This window comes from Artemia sp. Qi Xiang Cuo, chromosome 10 (assembly GCF_049724085.1).
Source record: "Artemia sp. Qi Xiang Cuo chromosome 10, ASM4972408v1, whole genome shotgun sequence".
NCBI classification, from domain to species: domain Eukaryota; kingdom Metazoa; phylum Arthropoda; class Branchiopoda; order Anostraca; family Artemiidae; genus Artemia; species Artemia sp. Qi Xiang Cuo.
The window spans coordinates 27,325,215-27,351,961 of NC_142803.1; the positions used below are offsets into that span (position 1 = coordinate 27,325,215).

Sequence of the window (26,747 nt, forward strand, 5' to 3'; positions counted from 1 at the left end):
AATCCTGGCTATGGCCCTGACCACAGGCACACCATCATACGTGCCTTGATCAAAATACTTCGCATTTCTATTTTAAAGCATTCATTTATTAAATTTGAATAACTTAATATATGAGAAACATGACGCATTCAAAAGAGTTATTCATCTTAGTCGGTTTTGTATCATGCATTACGTCTTTTATCAAGGGCCAGATGTTTTATAGTCAATATTTACAAGAAGTCATTCAAATAAATTCAATCTTGGCGCCGCATACCTCCTTCACCACAAAGGAATAAAAAAACAAAAATTTTAATTTCTGACATACGGAGTAGCATCACTAAGAAATGACATGTGTGGAAATTCCTATCCATATAAAGAATGAAATTTGGTAATCAGCACGACTTCAATTTGCGCAATTTTTAATTTTAAATTTTCATTATTTGCTTATTGTGTATGTCATTTACAACTAAATGCTTTGTTAGTTTGAAAATTATAACTTATGAGCTCTTCAAAGTGGTACCAAGCCTTCTGAGTTCATTCAAAATTTCCTTTTGGGGATCAGTGGTGGATCCAGGGGAGGGGGCGCCCCCTCTCCTCCGAGTGTAGTCTAAAGTCGGGTTGGTTAATTAAATCCCGCATGATTGCGGTAATTAACCTTGCTCCTCCCGCAAGTTTATAGGATAAACCTATTTTGCCCCCCCCCCTAAAAAAATCCTGGATCCACCCTTTTTGGGGATCCCAAAAATAAATTCAACAAGAGATGGCAGAAAAAGGAGAAAGTTTTGTCGTTGAGTAATATTAATATTTAGTTAGTATGATATAAAACACAAAAACCTGCTCAAAATCGCTAAAACTCATTTCAATAGATTTTTTGGAACAATTTTTTCAGTTTTTGACAAAAAAGACTTTACACAGATTTCTCAATATCTCTGAACGTCACAGCAAGAGCTGGACAGCACAGCAAAGATATTTTTTAGAGTAATGCACAATTGTTTCAGAAATGGAACGCATCACAGCGCCACAAAGGGACGTGGTCAAGGGAGAAACTAGCATTGGGGTACTTACTAATTTCCTAATAACGTCATTCACTACTTGGCATTCAACCAGATCAAATCAAATTGTTTTCGAAGAAAGCTATTTTTATTATATATCTTTGCTGCGCTGGATAGTGACTGAAATGGAATAGCTTCCCTCACCCCGTGCTTCTAGACTAGACATAGGGCCCATTTTGTCGATGCGGGAATTTAAAAATCCCCAAGAGTTGCAGAAACTAAGCGTCCATAACCAGGGGCGGATCTAGAGCAAATCTTGAGGGAGGCCCAATGTGACAAGGGAGCCAATGAGCAAAATCTTGGGGGGTGGGGGAATGTGACAAAGGTGACAATAATCGACCAAATTGAAAAATTTATTCTAAAGAAAGAGTGAAAAAACGAAAAAAAACAGGAAAAGAGGGCACCAGAAATGTTTAGGGGGGGGGTCCCCTTGAATCCGCCAGTGTCCGTAACCCCTCCACCAAAGGTGTTAAAACCATCTGTTGTTGCCAAATCTTCATTCTTTTCAGTAAAACTGTTGTCGTAGAATTACTTTGCCTCAAAACAGCTTTAGGCTACACTTTGAAGAAACATACTGTAAAGCAACATTTTTGTTTTAATAATTGAACTCCTGGGTTACTTAAATGTCACGTCATTTTACAGAATTTCAAAACTGAAGCTCGAATTTCTGAAAGTTTGTCGATGACATGATGATCCTAAATAGCTGTTTAGAAATTATTTGCAATTTCGTAGGTGAGATGCTGAAAATTAAAATGTTAGTCAATTCTTAGCAATCTAATACTTTAACAATACATTTTTAGCTGTATTTCCTCCAATAGTAGGCTACATCTACCCTAGAGATATCTGTCCGAAAGAGTAAGCTTTTGGGGCTCAAAAACAAATGACGTGAAATGGGAGGCCCATATTTTAAACACAGTAAGTTCGAATTTAATCAATTGGGGGGGGGGGTACGTTGTAACAACAAGAAAAAAATAAAGTACTCGAAACCTTAAGACTAGTATTGGAACAGCTGATTTTAGCGAAGTCTACATAGCTGTAAGTTTGAATTCATTTTGTTGGTAATAAAGAAGTTTTTTTAGCTTTACAGTAACATTTTTATTGGGGGGGAGGGGCAACACCAAATTTATTCGTGGCAATTTCTGTTCATTTTAAGTCTCTACAGGCCATGGAGCCTTTGTGGGGATTTTTAGATTGTTGTGTTATTATTGTATTGTTTTATGGAAAATAAATCTATCTATATATCTTTATTGTTTACAGTAAATTATGTTCGTTTTAGGTTTCATTTCTTCATTCACAGTGATTTCTGTTTGTTCCAAGTTTGACACCTAATATAAGCTAATTTCGCCTCCTTTAAAGATTTGAATACGTTCCTTACTTGTCACGAAGAAACTATGTTTAAAACATAGCAATTCCTGTTCATTTTAGAAATGACAAGGTTTTTATCCTGGACTCTAAACCAGGGTAGCCTTGGTCGTGGCAGGAGTAATCAGCTTAAGAAAATGTAGCTTCCTTTCCCCGGTATTATTGTCTTTGTGAATCAACAGACTGATTTTTTCGGACAAAAAGCGTTGCCAAGTTTAACTAATTAGTTTTGCTTATTCATTTTCGCGGTTTAACAAGGCAACACTGACGAAAATATGATACTGCCCTGAAAACTTCACAATTTTGAAATAAACAAAAGAGAATGTTTAAAATGTGTTTTGTATTTTTGGTTTATTGGAGCTTTAAGAGTTTCTGAGCTTTCTGATTACAAAAATTAAAAAAATTACAAAAACTAACAAAATTAAAAAAAATTAAGAAGATGTTAAGACCACGTGCTACAGATAGGGTTTGATTTCCACCGAAATCGGTGTCTCAGACTTGCTGAAGCTGCTAATTACAGTTATGAGGCTAATTTTACAATATGCATGTGCAGAATTAGAGAACGTTAAGCGCAATTTTCACAAATGGTGTTGATTTCCATCGAAGCTGGTATTTACGAGTCACTGAGCTTAAACGTTGAGCAAGTTGAGGACTTGGTTTACCACCAAAGCTTGATTTCTGAAATTCTTGAATACAAATTTCAGGTTAGTATTACAATATGGAAATCCAACATCAAAACATTTTAAGGAGTTGTTTCACAAATAGCGGACATATTACTCTTTGCTGAAGTTAAAGCCTTGCAAAGATTTTGAATCTGTTTGATTAAAGGGCTCAACATGGGACCCCTTGCCCTATGTCCGTCCCAAATACCCAGCCCCTACTTTTTGTGAATACATATATCGCACTTCTTTCGGCTCGTAATCTTTCAGGGATTATTTAGGGAATGGTCTTAGATGAATAATTAGTAACTATTAGACATGACTAAGATCATAGTATGGCTGTATTAAATCAAAACCCGTAAAGCACTTATTTTATAAATTGTGTGAAATTTCCACCATAGCCGTGACTCTATGAAACGAAAATCGATTGACGCCTGTATCAAGTGGCAAAATGTCAACACAACCTTTGTAACCACCTACTAACTATTATATGTTACGTATTATACAACTTTAGCGTAAAGAAGGGGTGGACAGGGGGGGTTTAAGGACGAGGAATCCGTCCTCATGTATGGGGTAATTTCAATTCAGTTACGCACAATCTAAAACTAACCGCATTAAATTGAGGGTATAAAGAGTAGGGCGATAAGGATTACGCAATACATCAAATTAGGTAGCATTCCCACAATGGGTTGTAGACACAACTTTACAAGCTTTCTTCTCCATCTATTTTTGCTGCGTTGGTTAGAGATTCCGAATGTGGATCATGAAACAAATAACGATATTGTTTCACAACCTTTTGGAGCACGTTGCATTTGTTTTGATACCCCAATCCAGATATGAAAGTTTAGATTGCGTATAATGTAGCACAAACATTATGTAAGTATTTTTTGAAGCTATGAATTATGTTATTTGAGTAAAAAACGTTAATTCCTAGTTGTTTTTATTTAATAATAATCAAAGCTTTTTTAAGTAATAAACGTTTAACCGTCTATCTGTAAAAACTGGGAAATATAGCTAATTCCACAAATATCAGGGGTAATTTTGTGGCTGCATCAACTAGATGAGTTTTGGCTATTCTGTCGACGTAGGGTAAAAAAAAACCGAAGGGGCACCAACTTCCCGCCACCAGGTGTCCATCTCAGAACTCAAAGTATTTCGTACAGTTCCGCCACACTTTTTACAGTTTCCAATGCGCTTGGCATACTTCCGTCATAGTTGGCACACGCCACCTGGAGTACTTAATTTCCAAAAGTGGCCACCCCCTCGACACAAACTACATAATTTTAGCTCCGACAATGGAAATAGTAACTATGTCGGGCTATAAACCTTCGTGTTGCTTTAAAATAGACTCCTAAACTCATAATGGCTAACTACATAATGTTTCAATTCTATTGATATTATTTTATATGGGGGGCTTCAAACTAGGGATGCACAAAATTCAAGGGTTGTAAGAAAGAGTTTGGGAGGGGGAAGGGGGTGATTTGTACAGCAGATTGGCAACTTATTTTCATACAATAAACGAAAATGGCAGTTAATGCATAGATAAAGTAGCGCCCCAACAAAAATCATGCAGCCTATACTACCCACTGCTAAAAAATGCGCAAGCTATTGCATGATCCATTTTACAGAACTCGGAAAAAATAGGAGAACACCAATTTTGCAACATATTTTGCAAAACTCCAAAAATGTTGAATATGCGCAACGTCTATGACACGACATACGTCAAGGCGGAAAATGTCCTTGCCAAAGACGCTGTACCCGAAACGTGTTTGCTAAGACGCTAAACACATTTTGCGTAATTGTCTATAGCGCCTGATAGATTATGTCCTTGAGCTTTTCTAGACTTTCAAGAAGACGTGGATTTTGACCTATTAGTTCATATGGCACCACAGAGAAAATCGCAAGATGCCAGGTTGGGTGAATGATCTTGTCCTTTTCAATCAGGGTTCATTGCAAATGTAACATCGCACATTAATGTTTAATGCCACAGCCCAGATTTGACAATTCTGGTCATGTACCATCAAAGTAATAAATATTTCCATACCTTTCCACTCTTGGTCCAGCGAATATAGGGAGGGGGTTCCGCTTTAATTCGGCATTCGAATGTAACAGAGTCACCATCGCAGCACCGCAAATCTCTAAGGGGTTGCTCCAACTCTGGGATTGTTTGTAAGGTCCTAAAAACAAAACAGCGTGTTTTACTTATAAGGCAAGGTTTAAGGAACGAATTTACTGTTTTATTGTTTTTTTTTTATTTAGTAATTCGTTTTTGCAATTTTTACTATAATATGGACGTAAAGACCTAAGGAAAAATGCAATTAAGCTTAGTCAATAAAAGAATGTTAGATAAGTTATTAAAATAAGGGATCTTCAGATAAAGGATAATATAAAGTTTCTTAGGCTAACCTGAAAGATGAATTTCAAGAAAGATTAAATAAATAGATACCTAAATCGATCAATAGCACACAAGCAAGGGGGTATCCCGGATTTTTTTCTTTCGGGAGAGGGGTTTTACAAAAAAAATTGAAAACGCATCAAAAATTAGTTTATATGCATTTTTGTTACGTTTTTATGAGTCAGACAGAAAAATTAGGGGGGTTCAAACCCAATAACCCATTTCCTGGATTCTGCCTTGCACACAAGTAATAAAAATAGGTTAACAGAAACTAAATTCAAACTCCATGGTGGAACATTGGATACGTGACCCATATTGTCTATAAATACGTGACGTAGCGTTCGATCCTGGCTGCTATAGGAACGACGCAAGGACTGTTTTTATTCAAAGAATTAACAAAAAAGTGGACCCGAAGGATGAGAACATTCCCAGTTTTAAGGAAAAGTAGGGTGTACTCAAATGGTGTTCACCTTAAAATATAGTGAATTCAAGTCATGACTTATCCAGGAGCGTAATTTCCTATGGGGCTGGGGGGCAACTGCCCCTCCCATACCTCGGTTGGCCTCCCAGACCCCAGTTCTACCTTCTAGCTGAAATTTATTTTCTTCAAAAACCTTGTCAAAACTAAGATAAGCCTGCATAATTCATCATCCACAGAAAGGGACCAGTTTTCTTTAGTATATTTTTACCTTTTTGGTACTATATGGCTAATTTTTTCAGTTTTTACTGTCATTTTTACTAGGTTTGGGAAAACTGGCTTCAACTTTGCCCCCCCCCCAGGATTTCTGATGAAATTACGCCCCTGGACTTATCTGTTGATCCACCCATAGGCGTTTTTTGTTATTCTTCTCCTGAAATGGAAAAGTAAAAGATATTTGGAGAGGCATTTTGACGCAAGAGCAGAATTACAGTCTGTATTACAGTCTATGGTTTTTCAATGTCGACCGAGCCTTGAGCTAAGATCTCGTTATCTATGGGTATATTTTGAGGTATATTTTGAGGTTAGGGTGGGTATATTTTGGCATATTCTTCTGTCAAAAGCAACAAGGTGGCGAGGTTTATATTATGACTGGATTTTGTTTATTAAAGTTCTCACAGGCACGAAATTGTATCTACAGCGGCCATAGCTACCCTATTTATTTGTAAAACTAATGTCTGAATTTGATACAAAATATTGGAAATAAAGTACAATAATAGAGAGGGGCTTTGACCCTAACTGACATGCCTTCTCTCTGTTCTAACCTAGTGACTACTTTTTAATAGTTTTAGTGGAAAAAAGTTTTCCCAGAGTTTTGAAGGAATCAAAATGACAAGAACAGAGGCCTAAAATTGGCGTAGCTTCTAATTTTGACTAATTTGAATTATCAACTTGGTGGAAGTGATGAAAGACATGGGAGTCAGGGCTAATTAGAGTAAATACAAGACAGAGAGTCTCTGTGAGAGGCAAAGCTGGCATAAATATTTCAGAGTTGTATAAAAATGATGTAATTTCACTTCCTGATGATTGTCTATCATCCATAGGGCAGAACTAAGATAGGCATAGAGTAAGGGTAATTCAAATAGTTTTTTTCATTAATTTTGGTACTTACGTGTTATAGCGACCACACCAAAGGAGTGAAGTAAGGTTAATCCTAATGAAATATACCCAAATATAATGAAAACATAATACTTTAGTAACAAAATTATGGAAAACACAACAGAACATTATATTAAATACCTTAACCACCTTAACCACATAACTTAACCACCTCTATATATATTAAATATTTAATTAAAATATACCTGCATAGTATTTTATCTCGATCAGGCTAAGCTGATTATCTCCAGGTTGACACAGAAAACAGGTTTCATTACAGATCAACCACAAAGTATGGTTGCTACAACACGTAAGTAGGCCTACCTTATAATTTTGACAATCTGGCGTATGCCTCTTTTAAGGCTAGATTTTAGGCGTCGTGTTTCACACGAACGTCCATAAAAGCTTCTGAAGGAAATATTTCCTGGCGTCTGTGCTTACCAGGCACTACATTGTGTCAGTTTTGTCGGATGGGTGTGCTTTTACACAGTTTCGGTGCTTTTTAAGGTGTTTTGCTTTATTTGTTTTTCAAATGGCGAATTTTTCTGTCAAGATTACGCATTCGGTGCATTTTCAATTGGAAAAAATGTGCCTTCGGCGCTTTTTCACTTTTACGGTTGCACTATCTTATCCTAGGTATCTGGTTACCCTGGCCTGTATCGAATAGAAAAGTCAAAATAGCAAGGATATGACTTAATCATCTGATTTTTCGTGGCAGAATTAATGGCTATCAATGTTGAACTCACAAACCTTTTATCGAAAGACAACCTTTTAAAGAACCATTTTTAAAAATGCTCTCAGTTATTGTTTACTTGTTCTTGAACAAAAAACCCATAGAAAAGCTGGTATTCTTGCATCTTGTGGGCCAGTCACGAAATAGACCGAGACGCGTGATGAAAAACAGGTTTACGCTGCCTTGTGGGATAAAAACAAAGGGTTTCTCACTCCAGGAACTATATTTAAACTGTTGTTTTTTTGGGTTTAGGGGGGGGATGTACCTAGGTTAGGTTACGTATTTAATGTATGGTATGCTTTGCCCCCCCCCTAATGCGCAAATATACAGCCCAAATTTGTTTCTAAACTGTTATATATTCATCCTATTTTATTTATTTCATTAGCATTAACCAAACTTGACTTTTTCGAGAGGCCCGGATAATGCAAGAGTACCGAAAAGCTTTATACAATTAATTGGAAATAAGGGGGGGGGTTAGTAAGTGTAATGTTAAGCAGACAAAGTTACATAAAGGTTAAGAGTTCAGAACAATACTATAACCATGCTTGTGGCTATTCGTTCTATGTCTAATTTTAATCATAGAAAAAAAGAGGATAATAAATTCACTTACCCTAGTTTTGTCTGTCGCAGAGTCATGTCATCAAAATCTAGAAAATAAATTTATAAAAAAGTTTGCTATGAAGATTAAATAAAAAAGTGTCCAGTCATGAGACAACCATTAACCACTTCTCAGACTAATATTCTTGAATTCATGAAACGAATAAGAGAGAAATTTAGTAAAAAATACAAAATTTAATTTACTAAATGAAAAATTCAAGCTCAAGGACGCCATGAAATGCGTCGATGGACCCCTGGTCAAAAACCACTGTTTTGGAAGAAGAAGCGAAATTTATGAACCCCAGATAATATAGCTTGCGTTTCGTTTTCGTCATCTCTCCCTGAAATAAGGGTGTAAAGAATACATAAAAATCTAATGAGAGACTCAGGCCAACAAGGCCGAACATTTCAACATTCCGTTAAAAAATAAAAGCAATCACTTTAGTTGATGTATAAAAACGACAATGAGCTATTTAATGTTGGGACTATGCCTGGAAATGTGCTCACAAGAACTGTAAATGGGAAACGACTTTAATGTATTTCCAAACACAGAATAAAATCCTTGTGACACAATACTTTTAACTGATGGTAAGAATGACACTAACATAAAACAAATGGAGCTCTTGAATATAGAGGATGCAGTCAAGTGTATTTGAAAAGTGAATTCCATTTGACAGGGAGTATTGCAACAACAATAAGATCAGGATGTATTCCCAAATTTGGATGAAAGGATTTTTTCTTTCTTTAGTATCTATGGGCGGTCTCTAGTATCCAACTGATACAAAACGACATTTTCTATAGTGAATGGACGAAAATATACACAATTATTTGGATATTTCATAAATGATATATGAGGTTGTCTAAAAAGGTTTTTTTGTGGGTCTCTGACCTACAACTTAACATTATTCACTGGATTTTGATATAGCCTGATAATAAATATTAGATTCTACATTGGTCATTTTGATATTTCAATCAATTATTCGTAATGTATGCTATTGAGCCCGTTGGCACCCATAAGGGTGGGGGGCAGGAGGGGGTGCCAACCCCCTCCTGGCTGAATCATGCTTCCTTATTTTTTATCTTTTGTTTTGAAATTTCTATTACATAGTATTAAAAGCGCTAATTAGACCAAGTAAGCGCCTCCCTGGAATTCAGCCTATGGGCGCTCATGATTGACCATTAGTCTTCTGACAACACAGCAACAGCAACATAAAGTTTGCCACTTGAGGCCTAAAACGAAAGGACGTATCTCATAAATTTTCTGAAAATGAATCACTCCCATTAGCCTCAATTGGGAGGAGGGGGATGTGACCCAAGATTTTTATGCCTCCCTATATTTTGAAGGTTGCTCCCTGTCTCTCTAAAAAAAAGAACCAGGAGCTGAAACGTCGATTCATCACCTCGTGTGCCAACAATGACTCTGGAGGATCTTTATCTTTTTTTTCATTTCTAAAAATACCCTTTTGAGGGGGGGGGGGGAGGATATTTTCATCGATTTTTTTCGTATTTTCATTGGAAAAATTGAAAAAAAGGTTCAAATATACCCTCCCTTCCCCCTAAATTTGAAAGTTATATTTTCGCCCTTCCTGGAGAATCTTTTCACAGCCATGACTTGCATTTGTATATAGGCGTATTTGCGGCAAAAAAGGCTTGCAATTATTTCGAGGTACTTGGGCACTATATGGGCCTTTACAAGGAAACCAGTCAAGAAAAACCCGTTTTTGACGGGTTAATTCAAGACACCGCTATACAGTAATGCAATGCTTAGCGTGGTTTTCAATGCGTTTACGATATTTAAATTGTTGTTTTTTGGGGGTTTAGGGGGAGAAAAAGGGTACCTAGGTTAGTTTAGGTTAGGTTACGTGTTTGATAAATTCTATGCTTTACCCCCCACCCCTCCACCTCCTAGTGTGCAAATATACAGCCCAAATTTGTTTCTAAACTATTATATATTCATCCTATTTCAATTTACTTTATTAGCTTTAATCAAACTTGACTTTTTAGATAGGCCCATATAGTGCCCAAGTACCTATTTCGGAAATAATGAATCATTACCACTTGGTCATAGGTAAGGTCATAGGTGGTCATAGGTAATCAGTACCACTTGGTCACACTGATCATAAATTAATGAACTGCATATTGGAATGATTCCATTTGATCACCTATACACAGGAGCGGATACAAAATTAATGTTTGGGGAGTACCAATAAAAATTAAGCTATTCCATTGGTAATTTTTGACCCTCCGACCCTGTAATTAGTACTATTTTCCACCTTTTGGGGAGGGGACTTGCCCCCAAGACAACCCTTGAGATCTGCCCCTGACTATAGGCTAAACAAACATTTTATAGGCTTTTTGTGGATCTGTTAAAAACATTGTATCAAAACTATTTAGATGTTGTACCAAGAAAAAAGGAAATAATATAACAATCCTATAGGTCTTGAGATTTTAAGGGTTAAGGGGATTCATAAACTCCTAATCTGCGTAGTCTACGCGACAACTGAACAGTGATGCTATAGGACTGCTAAAAAGAGTTGCCATTATGATGAATTTCATTGACTTTGAATTAACAAAATTTGAAACGACAATAAAACGTAAATAAAATGTTGTAATGTGGTCCGTATACAGATTCAATCAATGCTGTCCACAAGAAAAATAAGGGGGCAAATTTAGGAATAAAATTCATCTGCTCATTTTGATTCGAATTTGCTTTAACATATGGTAAAAATGATACTAATGTAAAATAAATGAAGCTTTTAAATCAAGGCCGTATCCAGGGAGGGGGGGGGCTCGTGAAAACGTAACAAAAATGCATATAAATAAATTTTTGATGCTTTTTAAAAGTTTTTCACCCCCTCCCACGACAAAAATAACCACTCCAAAAAAAAAATCATGGACACGCCCTTGTTTTGAATATAGAAGATATTCAAGTGTTTGGAGATGACATCATCTGTGAATCATTTTCCATCACAAATGCAATCATCTGTTTTGGCAAATGCACAAATTGTGTGTAGTTTCTTTTGCGCTTGAGCATTAAGATGCGCTTAAGTTAATTTTAGCGTGGAATAAGTCAAATCTTCATAAAGGTTTATCGTTAAAATTCAATTAATAACTTGGACACAGAAAAACAAAATATTCAAAAAACTCGGGTTAAAGCATAGCATATATTAAATACGTAACCCAACCTAACCTAGGTACCCCCCCCTAAACCCCAAAAGAACACAGTTTAATATCGTATACGCAATAAAAACCACACTATCACTGCCTACTCTAAAGCGGTTAACACGTCTAAAACGGGTTTTATTATTGCCTACTCCACAGCCCTTAACCCTAGAGGTCCATATAATGGGAAAGTACCAAGTATTGAAATTTGGTGTGCATGGTTTTTTAGGGGGCATATGCCTTGGACTTAAGGTTGATGCAGCACTAGACAACAATTTTGCAATTATTTCATACCCGAGATTCAGTTTTATCCATCACCTTCATCTATCCGTCAACTCTATCTATCTATTTACTTAAATTATTGGGATTGGGTGTACTTGGTTACTTAGATTAAAATTAGGTTGAAAATTGGGTAAAATTCATTGTAAAAAGGACAATCTCCCTATTTTTAAGCAAGTTAAGAATCTTTCCTAGGAAAAAGTTTAAGTAATATCATAATTCTGGCTCGGCGAATGGAAAGGCCTGGGACTAATTAATCCAATACTACACGTATATTGTCATTTTGATGCAAGTTACAGCTGCAGGATTATTGTAAAATCGCTTGTTTCAGAGGGAAAATTTACCCTAAAGACAGTGTCAGAAGTACAAAACTAATATAGACAAGGTTGCCACTAGTTAAAGAGAGATAATTAAACAATCGGCCAAAAAATCTAGAAAAAAGTTCTGACCCTATCTTTATTTAGCTTTTTCTCCTCATAATTAAACTGACTATCACCTTTTTAAAAGTTAAAAACGCCAGATTATAATTTTTACTTTTGAAGTGATTTCGAATATTAAGTTCTGACTTTTGAACCTAAAACTCGCATGCAGGAGCTTCAAATTCACAAAAAAGTCGAATAAGGTAATAGAAAAGGACAAAAAAAAATACCACTGGAGATAATTCACAATCATTAAAGCTAGTGATAAATCACTGGGAATGGCTACCTTGAATGCGCATCTGTGGATGCGCAACCTACAACGCCTTTTAAGTCAGCTTTACAACAAAAATTAATCCAATCTATTCAATCATAATCGAAAATACCTAGGTACTTCTTCAGATTATCTCATTACTTTGGAAGCATGCAATAGCTAAGTTTATCATCCTGTCCACTTATTCAACTCACTTAAAACTCTTTTCGAATAAACTTTAAATCAATGTTTATAACACGTTCATGACGACGCTTCCGTGCTATATGAATCACAAATTGATTCTAGTCTATCGATAGAAATACTATGGCGCCGTTTACGATTTTGTTTGGTTTAATTTCCGGCACGTGACTTGCATATACTAATGTGCTGAATGACATTAATTGTTTTAATTTGGTTTTTTTACCTTCCAACTACAATGTCAAACTCACAATGGCATTTTTTAAAATATAAATATTATGACTTTCATTTTTGTTGCATTCAGTATAAGCCTAGAATCGGAAATGTCGAGAGGGAAACATGTTAAGAAAACAATCCTTAGTTCATAATATGCAGAATAATTTTAGTTAATAAATTTTGACTGCACTTCCACTATACGTTACCCCCAAAAACTCCCCCAACCTAAGGTGCAATTATATAACCCAACATATAAATTTCCTATGGATTTTGCCATGTGTCACTCTTTTTTTTCAACCCCTGTACCAGTAAATTGAATCAAAAGTAACGAAACCAAGAAACGGGAAAACACAAGGGAAATATATAATGTAGGCTATATATTTGCACACTGGGGGAGGGCTGGGGTAAATTATAGTGGAACCGCAGTCAAAATATGTCAACTACATTTATTCTGCAGATTATAAAGTAAGAACTGTTTTCTTAACATGTTTCCTTCTCAACAGCCCCAATTCTAGGTTTCTGCCTTGCATCCAAAATTTCCCCCTTTTTTTGCTGAGGAGGGGGTAAAGGGAGCAAAATCAAGTTGAATGTGCCGCTACAAAAGGTGGGATCGGAGGACTTGCATAATGCTTGTTATCTTATGACTACAATGCCAAATTAAAAATAGTTGCTTAGTATTTTGATTATTTTTAACAACTTTTTCTCTTTTATTTCAGGTTCTCGTCAATTTCAGCTAAAAATTCAAGTCAGAAGTTTTAACAAGAGAAAAAATGAACATGTTCCAGTTCATTACGGTTATCGGGATTAATATACTCGCTCTCACAAATAATTATACAACCTTAGTTATGAGTTTACGTAACCATAGATTTATTTCAGATGTAAAACTGCTACTGCTACTAACAACCATCGAAGCACCAAGCCGCCTGAAGCCAACACAGCTACGCACGCTTCTCCTCCATCCTAATCTAACTTTAAAATATATATCTCTCAACAAAAATGAACTTTCTTTCCCTTATTTGGTTTTGCCCACGTGTAGCCTAAATTTTATCCCAGCGATATTGCAATTTTTAATGATAACGATACCGAGCCCCCCAAGGGCCATTACAGGGCCCAGGAATCAGATTTCTTAGTATCCCCCTCCGTATCTATTCCTAGTCTTTTTATACTTCTGTTCATGAAAAATGATTTTTTTTTGCAATAACAATACACATAAAGGTGGAAGGTCATAGTAATGGCTCTGGGAACGAAAGGCAAAGAGCTGCCGCCGACACACCACTAGACCTTTTTTCTGCAATTACATATATAGTTGAATACTACAGCGCTCAGTTTCATGGACCCTTTTCTCAGAGTCCCCTTTTGATTTTTAATTTAGCTCGCAGGCCTGCAGTATTCAAAGGTGGACATAAAGCACAATCTTGGGGGGGGGGGGGCAATGTGACAAGAGCACCGATAATTGATCAAATTGACAAGTTTGTTAAAAAAAAGTAAATAAAAACTGAATGAGGGCACCAGAAAAAATCTTGGGAGGGGAGTCCCCCGGCCCCCTGGACCCGCCCCTGGTATTATTAACTCATTTAAACAAAAAAAAAAGACTTGCATTATTATTTCTGTCTGATCCCATTTCAATGACTGGAAAATTGATTGCTAATTAAACTTTTTAAAGCGCGCATTTGAAGTAGTATGTTTAGTCATCAGTAAAACAGATTGAAACTGAATTTCAATTGGCAATTTTTGAAGCAGTCTGTTTCTTTTTTTTGGTACTTCTATGATATACCCTCTACCTGATATTCTTCTAATATGTTTCTCTGACGTTCAACCCTAATGGAATATACCAAAGTGAGATAAAAATATAACACTTTAGAAACAAATTTGGGCTATATATTTGCACATTAGGGGGGGGGGGGGTAAAGTATAGTGGGTCTCCACGCCTAATGTGTTAGGTACAATTATTCTGCACATTATGTAGTAAGAATTGTTTTCTAACTTCAAACTGTCCATATACTTTACCCCCATCCCCCTCTAATGTACAAATATATAGCCAAAATTATATATTTTCCATCTATTAGGTCACTTCTCTTTGTCTTGTTTTCTCTACAAGACAATGAGAAGTGACCTCCATGCCCTTCGTCGCCACCAGCAAGCTGAATTCATGCCGGGTAGGTCCATTACTGAGCAAATCCATACAATTAGACAGCTGATAGAGAAGACTCTAGAATAAAAAAGGAAGGCATACATTGCCTTCGTCGATTTTCGATGTGCTTTCTACACTGTCGACAGACAGTCACTGTGGCTGATCCTTTAATCTGCTGGTGTACCTAAGAAAATTGTCAATCTGTTCAAAAAACTATACAATAAGACCGATAGTGCTGTCACTGTAAATGACCAGCTCTCATCACATTTTCGAATTAGAAATGGTGTTCGGCAAGGCTGCGCTGCTCCTCCCGAACTCTTCAACTGTGTCATGGACATGTTCTCAAAACACTGCTGGTGCATCCATTTGGCATTAAATTTGCTGGAGGAGTTCTGTCAGATGTTGACTTCGCTGACGATATTGCATTGGTATGCGAAAATCTTACTGACATCAAAACTGCCCTAAAAACGCTAGCATCTGCTGCAGGAAAACTTGGTTTAAATGTATACTGGACCAAGACCAAAATAATGCCTGTGAACAAGACATCATGCAGCTTCCTGACAACTATAGAAGTATGTAGCCAAGTCAAGTAGATAGTCAAGTATGTAGATAGTCAAGTATGTAGATAGTCAAGCAGTTCACCTACATTGGTTCAATTGTTTGCTCAAACGGAAATCTAGATGCAGAGATATCAGCAAGGGTGGCAAAGGCGAACGCCGTTTTCAGCCACCTACTGAGAACAATATTCCACAAACCACAGATCAGCCGACTCACGAAAGTTCATATCTACTCTGCCTTGGTAGCAAGTGTTGTGTTGTGCTTGTCAGAGACTTGGCCTTTGACGCAGTCGCAGATGATGAAGGTAGATGCTGTCCAGACAAAACACGTCCGTAAAATCGGACACGTTAGGTGGCTCGACAGGGTACCGAACATGGATATCCTCCGGTCCTTTAAGTTACCACCCCTGTCCGAACAGCTTGAGTCCCGCTTGCTGCGTTGGTACGGTCATTTACTTCGCCTACCCACTGAAACACCTGCCCGACTTATATTTGACGGGAAGGGGACCACTACCGTCAGGACATCGACAAAATCCGTTATAACATCAACAAAAAATTCGTCAGAACATCGACACGTCAGGACATCGACAGTCATAACATAAAAATGTCAGGACATCGACAGTCACAATCGTTACCCGTCAGAACATCGACACGTCAGTTCATCGACAGTCACAATCGCTACCTGTAGAACGTCGACAGTCATAACATCAACACGCCAGTTCATCGACAATCACAATCGCTACCTGTCAGAACGTCGACAGTCATAACATACACACGTCATAACATCAATTTTTTTTCTTAACGAAAGTCCGTCAGAAACACTAACCGTCAGAACGTCGACAGTCATAACATTTAAAATTTTAAAACTTTAGTTTTTTGGGGTTTAGGGTACCTAGGTTAGGTTAGGTTGCGTATTTAATATATGCTATGCTTTACCCCCACCCCCTGATGTGCAAATATATAGCCTAAACTTGTTTCTAATCTATTATATATTTATTACTATTATATAATCTTTTAAATTTTTTTACATAGCGAAAATCCGTCAGAGCCACTAACCATCAGAACATCGACAGTCATAACATCGACACGCCATAACATCAAAATTTTTTTTAGATGTTATGACGTGTCGATGTTATGACTGTCGACTATCTGACGGGTAGCGATTGTGACTGTCGATGAACAGACGTGTCGATGTTATGACTGTCGATGTTGCGACGGTTAGTGGTTCTGACGGATTTTTTGTCGATGTTATGACGGATTTTGTCGATGTCCTGACGTTAGTGCTCCTGACGGTTAGATGTTATGACGCCTGCCCGAACGCCTTCTCTTTATAAAAAAAATGGAGGCATGGTTTAATTACTTGTGTTTTAAAAGAGGTTGTAAAATATTGATACAAAAGGTAGGCTTTAGTTATCTCGTTAAGTTTTATTTTATTACATACAACACACGTCAATTTTTGTTCTCTTTTTATATTATACCTTCACGATCTGTAAGTATGGTTTTAAGAACGGACTTTTTACATGAGCATAGGCTAAATGTACGAAGAGGGTTGTTATACCATTAGTATAACACGGAGTACTGAGGATTCGGAGTACGGAGGATTCCAAATGCAATTACAAGGGAAGGGTCGAAAATCAAAACGATCCCACTGATTGACCACAAAACACCCCTGACAAACCGAAAGAATCGTAAAGAAGAGAGGAACGAAGATAAAAACGGCCAGTGAAAAAAAGAAGGCCCCAGACGGTCAATCATTTTGATCAAAAGCTTCCGTCCATTGATTGACTCAATCATGATTGAACGTCAGGCAACCTGTTTGGCGCTTGAGTCAATTGTTGACGGTGATTGATAGAAAGTTTGAATGACTTAATCGTTTTGATCAAAAGCATTGTGTTAGATCAGCTTCGGTCGAGATTGAAGGGTTGATTGAAGGGTCAATTGAAGGTTGATTGAAGAAAATGTCAATCGATTGACAGAAACTTTTGATCAAAATGAATAACCATCTAGGGCCTCCTTAACGAAGGGTAACAGTTACTCTTTCATCGGAGCTAGGAAAGCGTCTCTCCTATTTTATTTTCAGTGTTTTTTTTTAGTTTGGTTTTTATATTATACTTCGGATTTTTATCAGTATATTTTTATTATTTGCACTGAAGACGGTGAAGCGGATCTCATGGCCAAAATATTTGCACAGTCCTCTTCTTTTTTTTCACTGGCTTGTATTGTCCTCGTTTCTCTCTTCTTTACGATTCTTTTGTTTTATCATGATTAGCCAGTCTGGTCTCAGAAATTATTTAGCACCTCTGACAAATGGTTAGGCAGAAAACTCGGGATTCCCCCATGCCTAACTGACCAATTTTTTTCCTGAAAAAGGAGCTGTCTGTTCCTCACTTAACTTCTATAAGGAAAAAAAGAAGAAAATGCTTGTTCTAACCTGCTTGGATGTCTCAAAAATCACTTTTCTATAATAATAAAAAGCTTTGCTCCCCTGCTTTTCCAGGTTCCAAGTAAAAGAAATGAACATAGCTTGAAAACTGTAGGTCTAGTAAACACAAGTTTAAATTACTATGGGGCAATGAGGGGGGCCACTGACCCCTCCAGACCAAAGTTTTTCACCTCCCAGCTGAAATTTAATTTCTGCAAAAATCTTGTCAAGACTAAGATGACCCTGCATAATTCAAGCATGCAGAGAAACAGGTCAGGTTTCTTTAGTACATGTTCGCGTTTATGGTACTATAGTAGTAATCAATGTTATACTTTACGTACGCCCCTAGGAATCTCCATGTTATTTGCGTACGCCTCTACACCTTTTCAAAGAGATTCAGAACTCCCTCACATGGCATTATACTTTGGGCAGAATATGTTCCATCATGTGCTATGTGGGTTATTGACCTACCAAAGCCAACCAGACAGGTTTCTGGTGGATATAGTCTGGTTTTGTGGGTATAGTCGGGTTTTGTGAGTATAGAATGGTTTGTTGGGTATAGTCTGGTTTGAGGGATAAAGTTTGGTTTGATAGTCATAATCTGGTTTGTTTGGTCTAGTAAGGTTTGGTGGTTATAGTCTGGTTTGGTGTTTATAGTCTGGTTTGGTGGGTATAGTCTGGTTTGGTTTTTCAAAGAAAGTGAGTATTACACTTTACTTTTTTGTTTTTGTTTGTTTTTGTTTTGTTTTTTAAATAGAAAACTAGAGATTGTCAAATTGAGTATTTAGGAATTGTTTTATAGGAATTGATTATAGACTTAAGTCTATTTTTGGATCGAAAAATAAAACTATTTCCGTCAAATCTGAGCTAATAAGGGTTTTTGACCGTAAACTCTAGTTTCTTGTATGAAAATTATGGAAAATACAATTATCTAGTTCAAATGTGAAACTTAAGTTCAGTTTTGGATACTCATAATTATGAGGACTGATGGTTCTAATTCAATATTTTTTTCATAAGAACAAACTATTTTTTTTAAACTTCGAAATTATTCAACTTTATTTATTTTTTTATTTTTTTTGTACGTATCTTAAAATGACAAAATATGCTTACGGCTCTAACAATTATGCTCTAATATTGGTCAGAGACACGATGTGGCTTTCCCACTGGTATTCTATGTCCGGTTATCGACACTACTTGGTCTATTGCATGTATTAAATCAGTATTTTTTACGCAGTGGAACGATAAACACATAAGTCATATCTTAAAAAAAAGTGAAGATGGAGCATTTTAATAAAGTGTGTTCACATAACAAGGTTATTGTAGCATTGAATGCTGACAAGGAGAAGTATTTGAACTATGAAACAAGTAGAAGTGGTAGCACTATTGGAAATGTATGCATGCATTGTCATGACAGTAAGGAATTAGATTTCTTTGGAATACCGAAAAATTCAACTCTTATGTTGGTGGTTATGCGAGATTGAGATTTCCAGAGATGATTGCACTCAAAGAGAATGCCAACATAAAAATAATCGTTGATGATAGAGGACCACTCCTTGCTACTGTTGCAGGTAACACATTACCTACTGATATATCCAATCGTCAGCTTTCGGATATTAGCATTCAACGGAAGGTCAATAAAAGAAAGGCCTACTCTTCTACTAATATCGTAAACCATATCTTGTCTACGTGCTGAAACTGTTACCTGTGTAAAAATAATGTGATAATAGACAGTGAAATTGCCAGAAAAATAAAAAGGGCATTGTCAGAAAATATCACTATGGTATATAAACATGAATCGATGAAAAACAAAGCACCAGCAAACGTTACTGCCATTGATCAGACAGTCAATGAACCAAATAATATCAAAGACGAAAAGCATATTGAGCCTGTTGATGAGACACCAGTAAAAACTGTGTATGACTCAAAATGGAATAATGATTATTCTACTCATTATGAACTAAGCGAAGACAATAGCTACAATATCAAGAGAGAACAAGGTGAACTATTATATGGAACAGATTCAAAATGTCCAAAGTTAATCATTTATATTAATAAAGTATCAGAATATATTTTTGTATTAATATTCTACATAGCATTATTTCATTAAAAATATTACATTGTTATGTGTTCATTATTTTTAGAGTAAGCTAAGCTATCATATCAAACGTTTAGAATCTCTGTTAAAACATTGGAGATGTAAGAAAAGGAATTTGCATACATCTATTGTCAGACACATGGGATAACATTGACAAAATCTAGGTGTCAGAATGGATAAATTCATTATCAACATCCTTTATCGGATATGTCGGATAAAATTAATAAAATATAAATGTCAGAGTGAATAATTTTTTTTTTTAACATCATTTGTCAGATACATCAAATAAAATTGACATAATCTAAATTTCAGAATGAATAAAGGCTTTAACAACATCCTTTATCGGATATGTCGGCTAAAATTGACATAATCTAAGTATCAGAGTGACTAAATTCTATATCAACATCCTTTTCTCAGATACATAGGATAAAATTTACAAATTCTAAGCGTTAGAGTGAATAAATTTTTTTTATAAACATCCTTTGGCAGATACACTGGATAAAATTGATATAATCTAATTTTCAGAATGAATGAATTCATTAACATAATCCTTTGTTGGATATTTCGGATAAAGGTGACAAAATCTAAGTATCAGAGTGAATTTTTTTTTAACAACATCCATTGCCAGATACATCGAATAAAATTGATAAAATATAAGTGCCAGAGTGAATAATTTTTTTTACTATCAACATCCTTTGTCAGATACATCAAATAAAATTGACAAAATCTAAATTTCAGAATAAATAAATGCTTTAACAACATCCTTTTCTCGGATACATAGGATAAAATTGACAAAATCTGAATCTCAAAATGAATAAATTAATTGTCAACATCCTTTGTCGGATATGTCGGATAAAATTGACAAAATCTAAATTTCAGAATGAATAAATGCTATAACAATATCTTTTATCGGATATGTCGAATAAAATTGACAAAATCTAACTATCAAAGTGACTAAATTCTATATCAACATCCTTTTCTCAGATACAAAGGATAAAATTGACAAATTCTAAGTGTTAGAGTGAATAAATTTTTTTATCAACATCCTTTGGCAGATACATCGGATAAAATTGACAAAATCTAAATTTCAGAATGAATAAATGCATTATCAACATCCTTTATCGGATATGTCGGATAAAATTGACATAATCTAAGTTTCAGAATAAATAAATGCTTTAACAACATTCTTTATCGGATATGTCGGATAAAATTGACAAAATCTAAGTGTCAGAGTGAATAAATTTTTTTTATCAACATCCTTTGGCAGATACATCGGATAAAATTGACAAAATCTAAATTTCAGAATGAATAAATTCATTATCAACATCCTTTGTTGGATATGTCGGATAAAATTGACAAAATCTAAATTTCAGAATGAATAAATGCTATAACAATATCCTTTGCCAGATACACCGAATAAAAGTGATAAAATATAAGTGCCAGAGTGAATAATTTTTTTTATTATCAACATCCTTTGTCAGATTCATCAAATAAAATTGACAAAATCTAAATTTCAATATAAATAAATGCTTTAATAACATCCTTTATCGGATATGTCGGATAAAATTGACAAAATCTAAGTGACAGAGTGAATAAATTTTTTTTATCAACATCCTTTTCTCGGATACTTATCGGATATGTCGGATAAAATTGACAAAATCTAAGTATCAAAGTGACTAAATTCTATATCAACATCCTTTTCTCAGATACATAGGATAAAATTGACAAATTCTAAGTGTTAGAGTGAATAATTTTTTTTATCAACATCCTTTGGCAGATACATCGGATAAAATTGACAAAATATAAATTTCAGAATGAATAAATTCATTATCAACAGCCTTTGTCGGATATGTCGGATAAAATTGACAAAATCTAAGCATCAGAGTGAATATTTTTTTTACAACATCCTTTGCTAGATATATCGAATTAAATTGATAAAACATAAGTGCCAGAGTGAATAAATATTTTTTATCAACATCCTTTGTCAGATACATCAAATAAAATTGAAAAAATTTAAATTTAACAATAAATAAATGCTTTAACAACATCCTTTATCGGATATGTCAGATGAAATTGACAAAATCTAAGTATCAGAGTGACTAAATTCTATATCAACATCCTTTTCTCGGATACATAGGATAAAATTGACAGAATCTAAGTGTTAGAGGGACTAAATTTTTTTTATCAACATCCTTTTCGCGGATACGTAAGATACAATTGAAAAAATCTTAATTTAAGAATGAATAAATTCATTATCAACATCGTTTGTCGGATATTTCTGATAAAATTGAAAAAATCTAAATTTCAGAATGAATAAATGTTGTAACAATATTCTTTATCTGATATGTCGGATAAAATTGACAAAATCTAAGGATCAGAGTGACTAAATTCTATATCAACATACTTATCTCGGATAAATAGTAAAAAATTGACAAATTCTAAGTGTTAGAGTGAATAAATTTTTTTTTTCAACATCCTCTGCAAGATACATCGGATAAAATTTACACAATCTAAGTATCAGAGTGACTAAATTCATTATCAACATCCTTTGTCGGATATGTCGGATAAAATTGACAAAATCTAATTTTCAGAATGAATAAATGCTATAACAATATCCTTTATCGGATATGTCGGTTAAAATTGACAAAATCTAAGTATCAGAGTGATTAAATTCTGTATCAACATCCTTTTCTCGGATACATAGGACAAAATTGACAAAATCTAAGTGTTAGAGTGAATAATTTTTTTTATCAACATCTTTTGTCATATACATCGGATAAAATTGACAGAATTTAAGTATCAGGGTGAATAAATTCATTATCAACATCCTTTGTCGGATACGTCCGATAAAATTGACAATATCTAAGTGTCAGAGTGAATTATTTTTCTTATCAAAATCCTTTGCCAGATACATCGAATAAAATTGACAGGATCTAAGTGTCAGTGAATAAATTTTTTTATCAACATCCTTTGTCAGATACATCGAATAAAAATCGACAAAATTTAAATATCAGAATGAATAAATGCTTTAACAACATCCTTCATCGGATTTGTCGGATAAGATTGACAAAATCGAACTATCAGAGTGACTAAATTCTATATCAACATCCTTTTCTCGGATACATAGGATAAAATTGACAGAATCTAAGTGTCAGAGTGAATAAATAATTTTTTATCAACATCCTTTTCTCGGATACATAGGATAAAATAGACAAAATCTGCATTTCAGAATGAATAAATGTATTAACAATATCCTATATAGGATATGTCGGATAAAATAGACAAAATCTAAATTTAAGAATGAATAAATTCTATAACAATATCCCATATTGGATATGTCGGATAAAATAGACAAAATCTAAGTATCAGAGTGACTAAATTCTATATCAACATCCTTTTCTCGGATAAGTAGAATAAAATTGACAAATTCTAGGTGTTAGAGTGAATAAATTTTTTTTAACAACATCCTTTGCCAGATACATCGGATAAAATTGACAAAACATAAGTGTCACAGTGAAAATTTTTTTTTTATCAACATCCTTTGTCAGATACATCAAATAAAATTGAAAAATCTAAATTTCAGAATAAATAAATGCTTTAACAACATCCTTTATCGGATATTTCAGATGAAATTGACAAAATATAAGTATCAGAGTGACTAAATTCTATATCAACATCCTTTTCTCGGATACATAGGATAAAATTGACAGAATCTAAGTGTTAGAGGGAATAAATTTTTTTTATCAACATACTTTTCTCGGAAACATAGGATAAAATTGAAAAAATCTGTATTTCATAATGATTAAATTCATTATCAATATCGTTTGTGAGCTATGTCGGATAAAATTGACAAAATCCAATTTTCATAATGAATAAATTTTGTAACACTATCCTTTATCGGAAATAGTAAAAAAAATTGACAAAATCTAAGTATGAGAGTGATTAAATTCTCTATCAACATCCCTATCTCGGATACATAGGATAAAATTGACAAATTCTAAGTGTTAGAGTGAATAAATTTTTTTTTTCAACATCCTTTGAAAGATACATCGGATAAAACTGACAAAATCTAACTATCAGAGTGAATAAATGCATTATCAACATTCTTTGTCGGATATGTCGGATAAAATTGACAAAATCTAAATTTCAGAATGAATAAATGCTATAACAATATCCTTTATCGGATATGTCGATTAAAATTGACAAAATCTAAGTATCAGAGTGACTAAATTCTATATCAACATCCTTTTCCCGGATACATAGAATAAAATTGACAAATTCTAAGTGTTAGAATGAACTAATTTTTTTATCAACATCCTCTCCCAGATACATCGGATAAAATTGACAAAATCTAAGTATCAGAGTGAATAAATTCATTATCAACATCCTTTGTCGGATATGTCAGATAAAATTGACAAAATTTAAGCATCAGAAGGAATAATTTTTTTTATCAAAATCCTCTGCCAGATACATCGAATAAAATTGACAGGTTCTAAGTGTCAGAGTGAATAAATTTTTTTTATCAACATCCTTTGTCAGATACATCGAATAAAAATTGACAAAATTTAAATATCAGAATGAATAAATGCTTTAACAACATCCTTCATCGGATTTGTCGGATAAGATTGACAAAATCGAACTATCAGAGTGACTAAATTCTATATCAACATCCTTTTCTCGGATACATAGGATAAAATTGACAGAATCTAAGTGTCAGAGTGAATAAATAATTTTTTATCAACATCCTTTTCTCGGATACACAGGACAAAATTGACAAAATCTGAATTTCAGAATGAATAAATTCATTATCAACATCCTTTGTCGGATATGTCGGATAAAATAGACAAAATCTAAATTTCAGAATTAATAAATGCTATAACAATATCCTATATTGGATATGTCGGATAGAATTGACAAAATCTAAGTATCAGAGTGACTAAATTCTATATCAACATCCTTTTCTTAGATAAATAGGATAAAATTGACAAATTCTAATTGTTAAAGTGAATAAATTTTCTTATGAACATCCTTTGCCAGATACATCGGATAAAATTGACAAAATCTAAGTATCGTAGTGAATAAATTCATTATCAACATCCTTTGTCGAATATGTCGGATAAAATTGACAAAATCTAAGCATCAGAGTGAATAATTTTTTTTATTAACATCCTTTGCCAGATACATCGACTAAAATTGACAGAATCTAAATATCAGAATGAATAATTTTTTTAATCAACATCCTTTGTCAGATGCATCGAATAAAGACTGACAAAATTTAAATATCAGAATGGATAAATGCTTTAACAACATCCTTCATCGGATTCGTTGGTTAAAATTGACAAAATCTAAGTATCAGAGTGATTAAATTCTACATCAACATCCTGTTCACTGATACATAGATTAAAATTAACAAAATCTAAGTGTTAGAGTGAATATTTTTTTTTATCAACATCTTTTGCCAGTTACATCAGATGAAATTGACAAAATCTAAGCTTCAGAAGAAATAAATTCATTATCAACATCCGTTGTCGGATATGTCGGATAAAATTGAGAAAATCTAAGTATCAGACTGATTAAATGCTTTATCAAGATCCTTTAAATGCATTATCAACATCATTTGTCGGATATATCAGGTAAAATTGACAAGAAAGACATGTAGTGTACACTGCGACGGCGCATACATAGTGAGAGAGACATGCAAAGTCGACATAGCTTTATTTCATTTTTTAAGGTTAATTTAGACGAGGTTACGTGCGCGCACGTAACCTCGTCTAAATTAACCTTAAAAAATGAAATAAAGCTAAGTCGACTTTGCATGTCTCTCTCATTATATATGCACCGTCGTGGTGTACACTCCATGTCTTTCTTGTCAATTTTATCCGATATATCCGACAACTGATGTTGATAATGCATTTAAAGGATGTTGATAAAGCATTCATTCACTCTGATAGTTAGATTTTGTCAATTTTATCCCATGTATCCAAAAAAATGATATTGATATGGAATTTAATCCCTCTGATACTTAGATTTTATCAATTTTATCCGACATATCCGATAAAGGATGTTGATAATGAATTTATTCATTCTGACACTTAAATTTTGTCAATTTTATCCGATGTAAGTGGCAAAAAATGTTGATAAAAAAAAATTCACTCTAACACTTAGATTTTGTTAATTTTAATCTATGTATCCGAGAAAAGGATGTTGATGTAGAATTTAATCACTCTGATACTTAGATTTTGTCTATTTTATCCAACATATCCGATGAAGGATGTTGATAATGAATTTGTTCATTCTGAAATTTAAATTTTGTCAATTTTTATTCCATGCATCTGACAAAGGATTTTGATAAAAAAAATTTATTCACTCTTACACTTAGATTCTGTCAATTTTTTTCGATGTATCTGGCAAAGGATGTTGATAAAAAAATTATTCACTCTGATGCTTAGATTTTGTCAATATTATCCGACATATTCGACCAAGGATGTTGATAATGAATTTATTCACTCTGATACTTAGATTTTGTCAATTTTATCCGATGTATCTGGCAAAAGATGCTGCTAAGAAAATTTATTCACTTTAACACTTAGAATTTGTCAATTTTTTCCTATTTATCCGAGAAAAGGATGTTGATATAGAATTTAGTCACTCTGATACTTAGATTA

The 26,747-nt window shown here is 34.3% G+C and overlaps 1 protein-coding gene across 1 annotated transcript in view; it reads right to left on the minus strand.

Moving 5' to 3' along the window:
- The window catches only part of LOC148947627 (myosin light chain kinase, smooth muscle-like), a 335,162-nt gene that overhangs the window by 148,923 nt on the left and 159,492 nt on the right, over positions 1 to 26,747 (minus strand). Inside the window, exons 18-19 of the mRNA XM_089095960.1 lie at positions 8,367 to 8,403; positions 5,097 to 5,229 (exon numbers count right to left, since the gene is read on the minus strand). Of these exons, the coding sequence (XP_088952086.1) occupies positions 5,097 to 5,229; positions 8,367 to 8,403 (170 nt within the window). The remainder of the gene's footprint in view (positions 1 to 5,096; positions 5,230 to 8,366; positions 8,404 to 26,747) is intronic.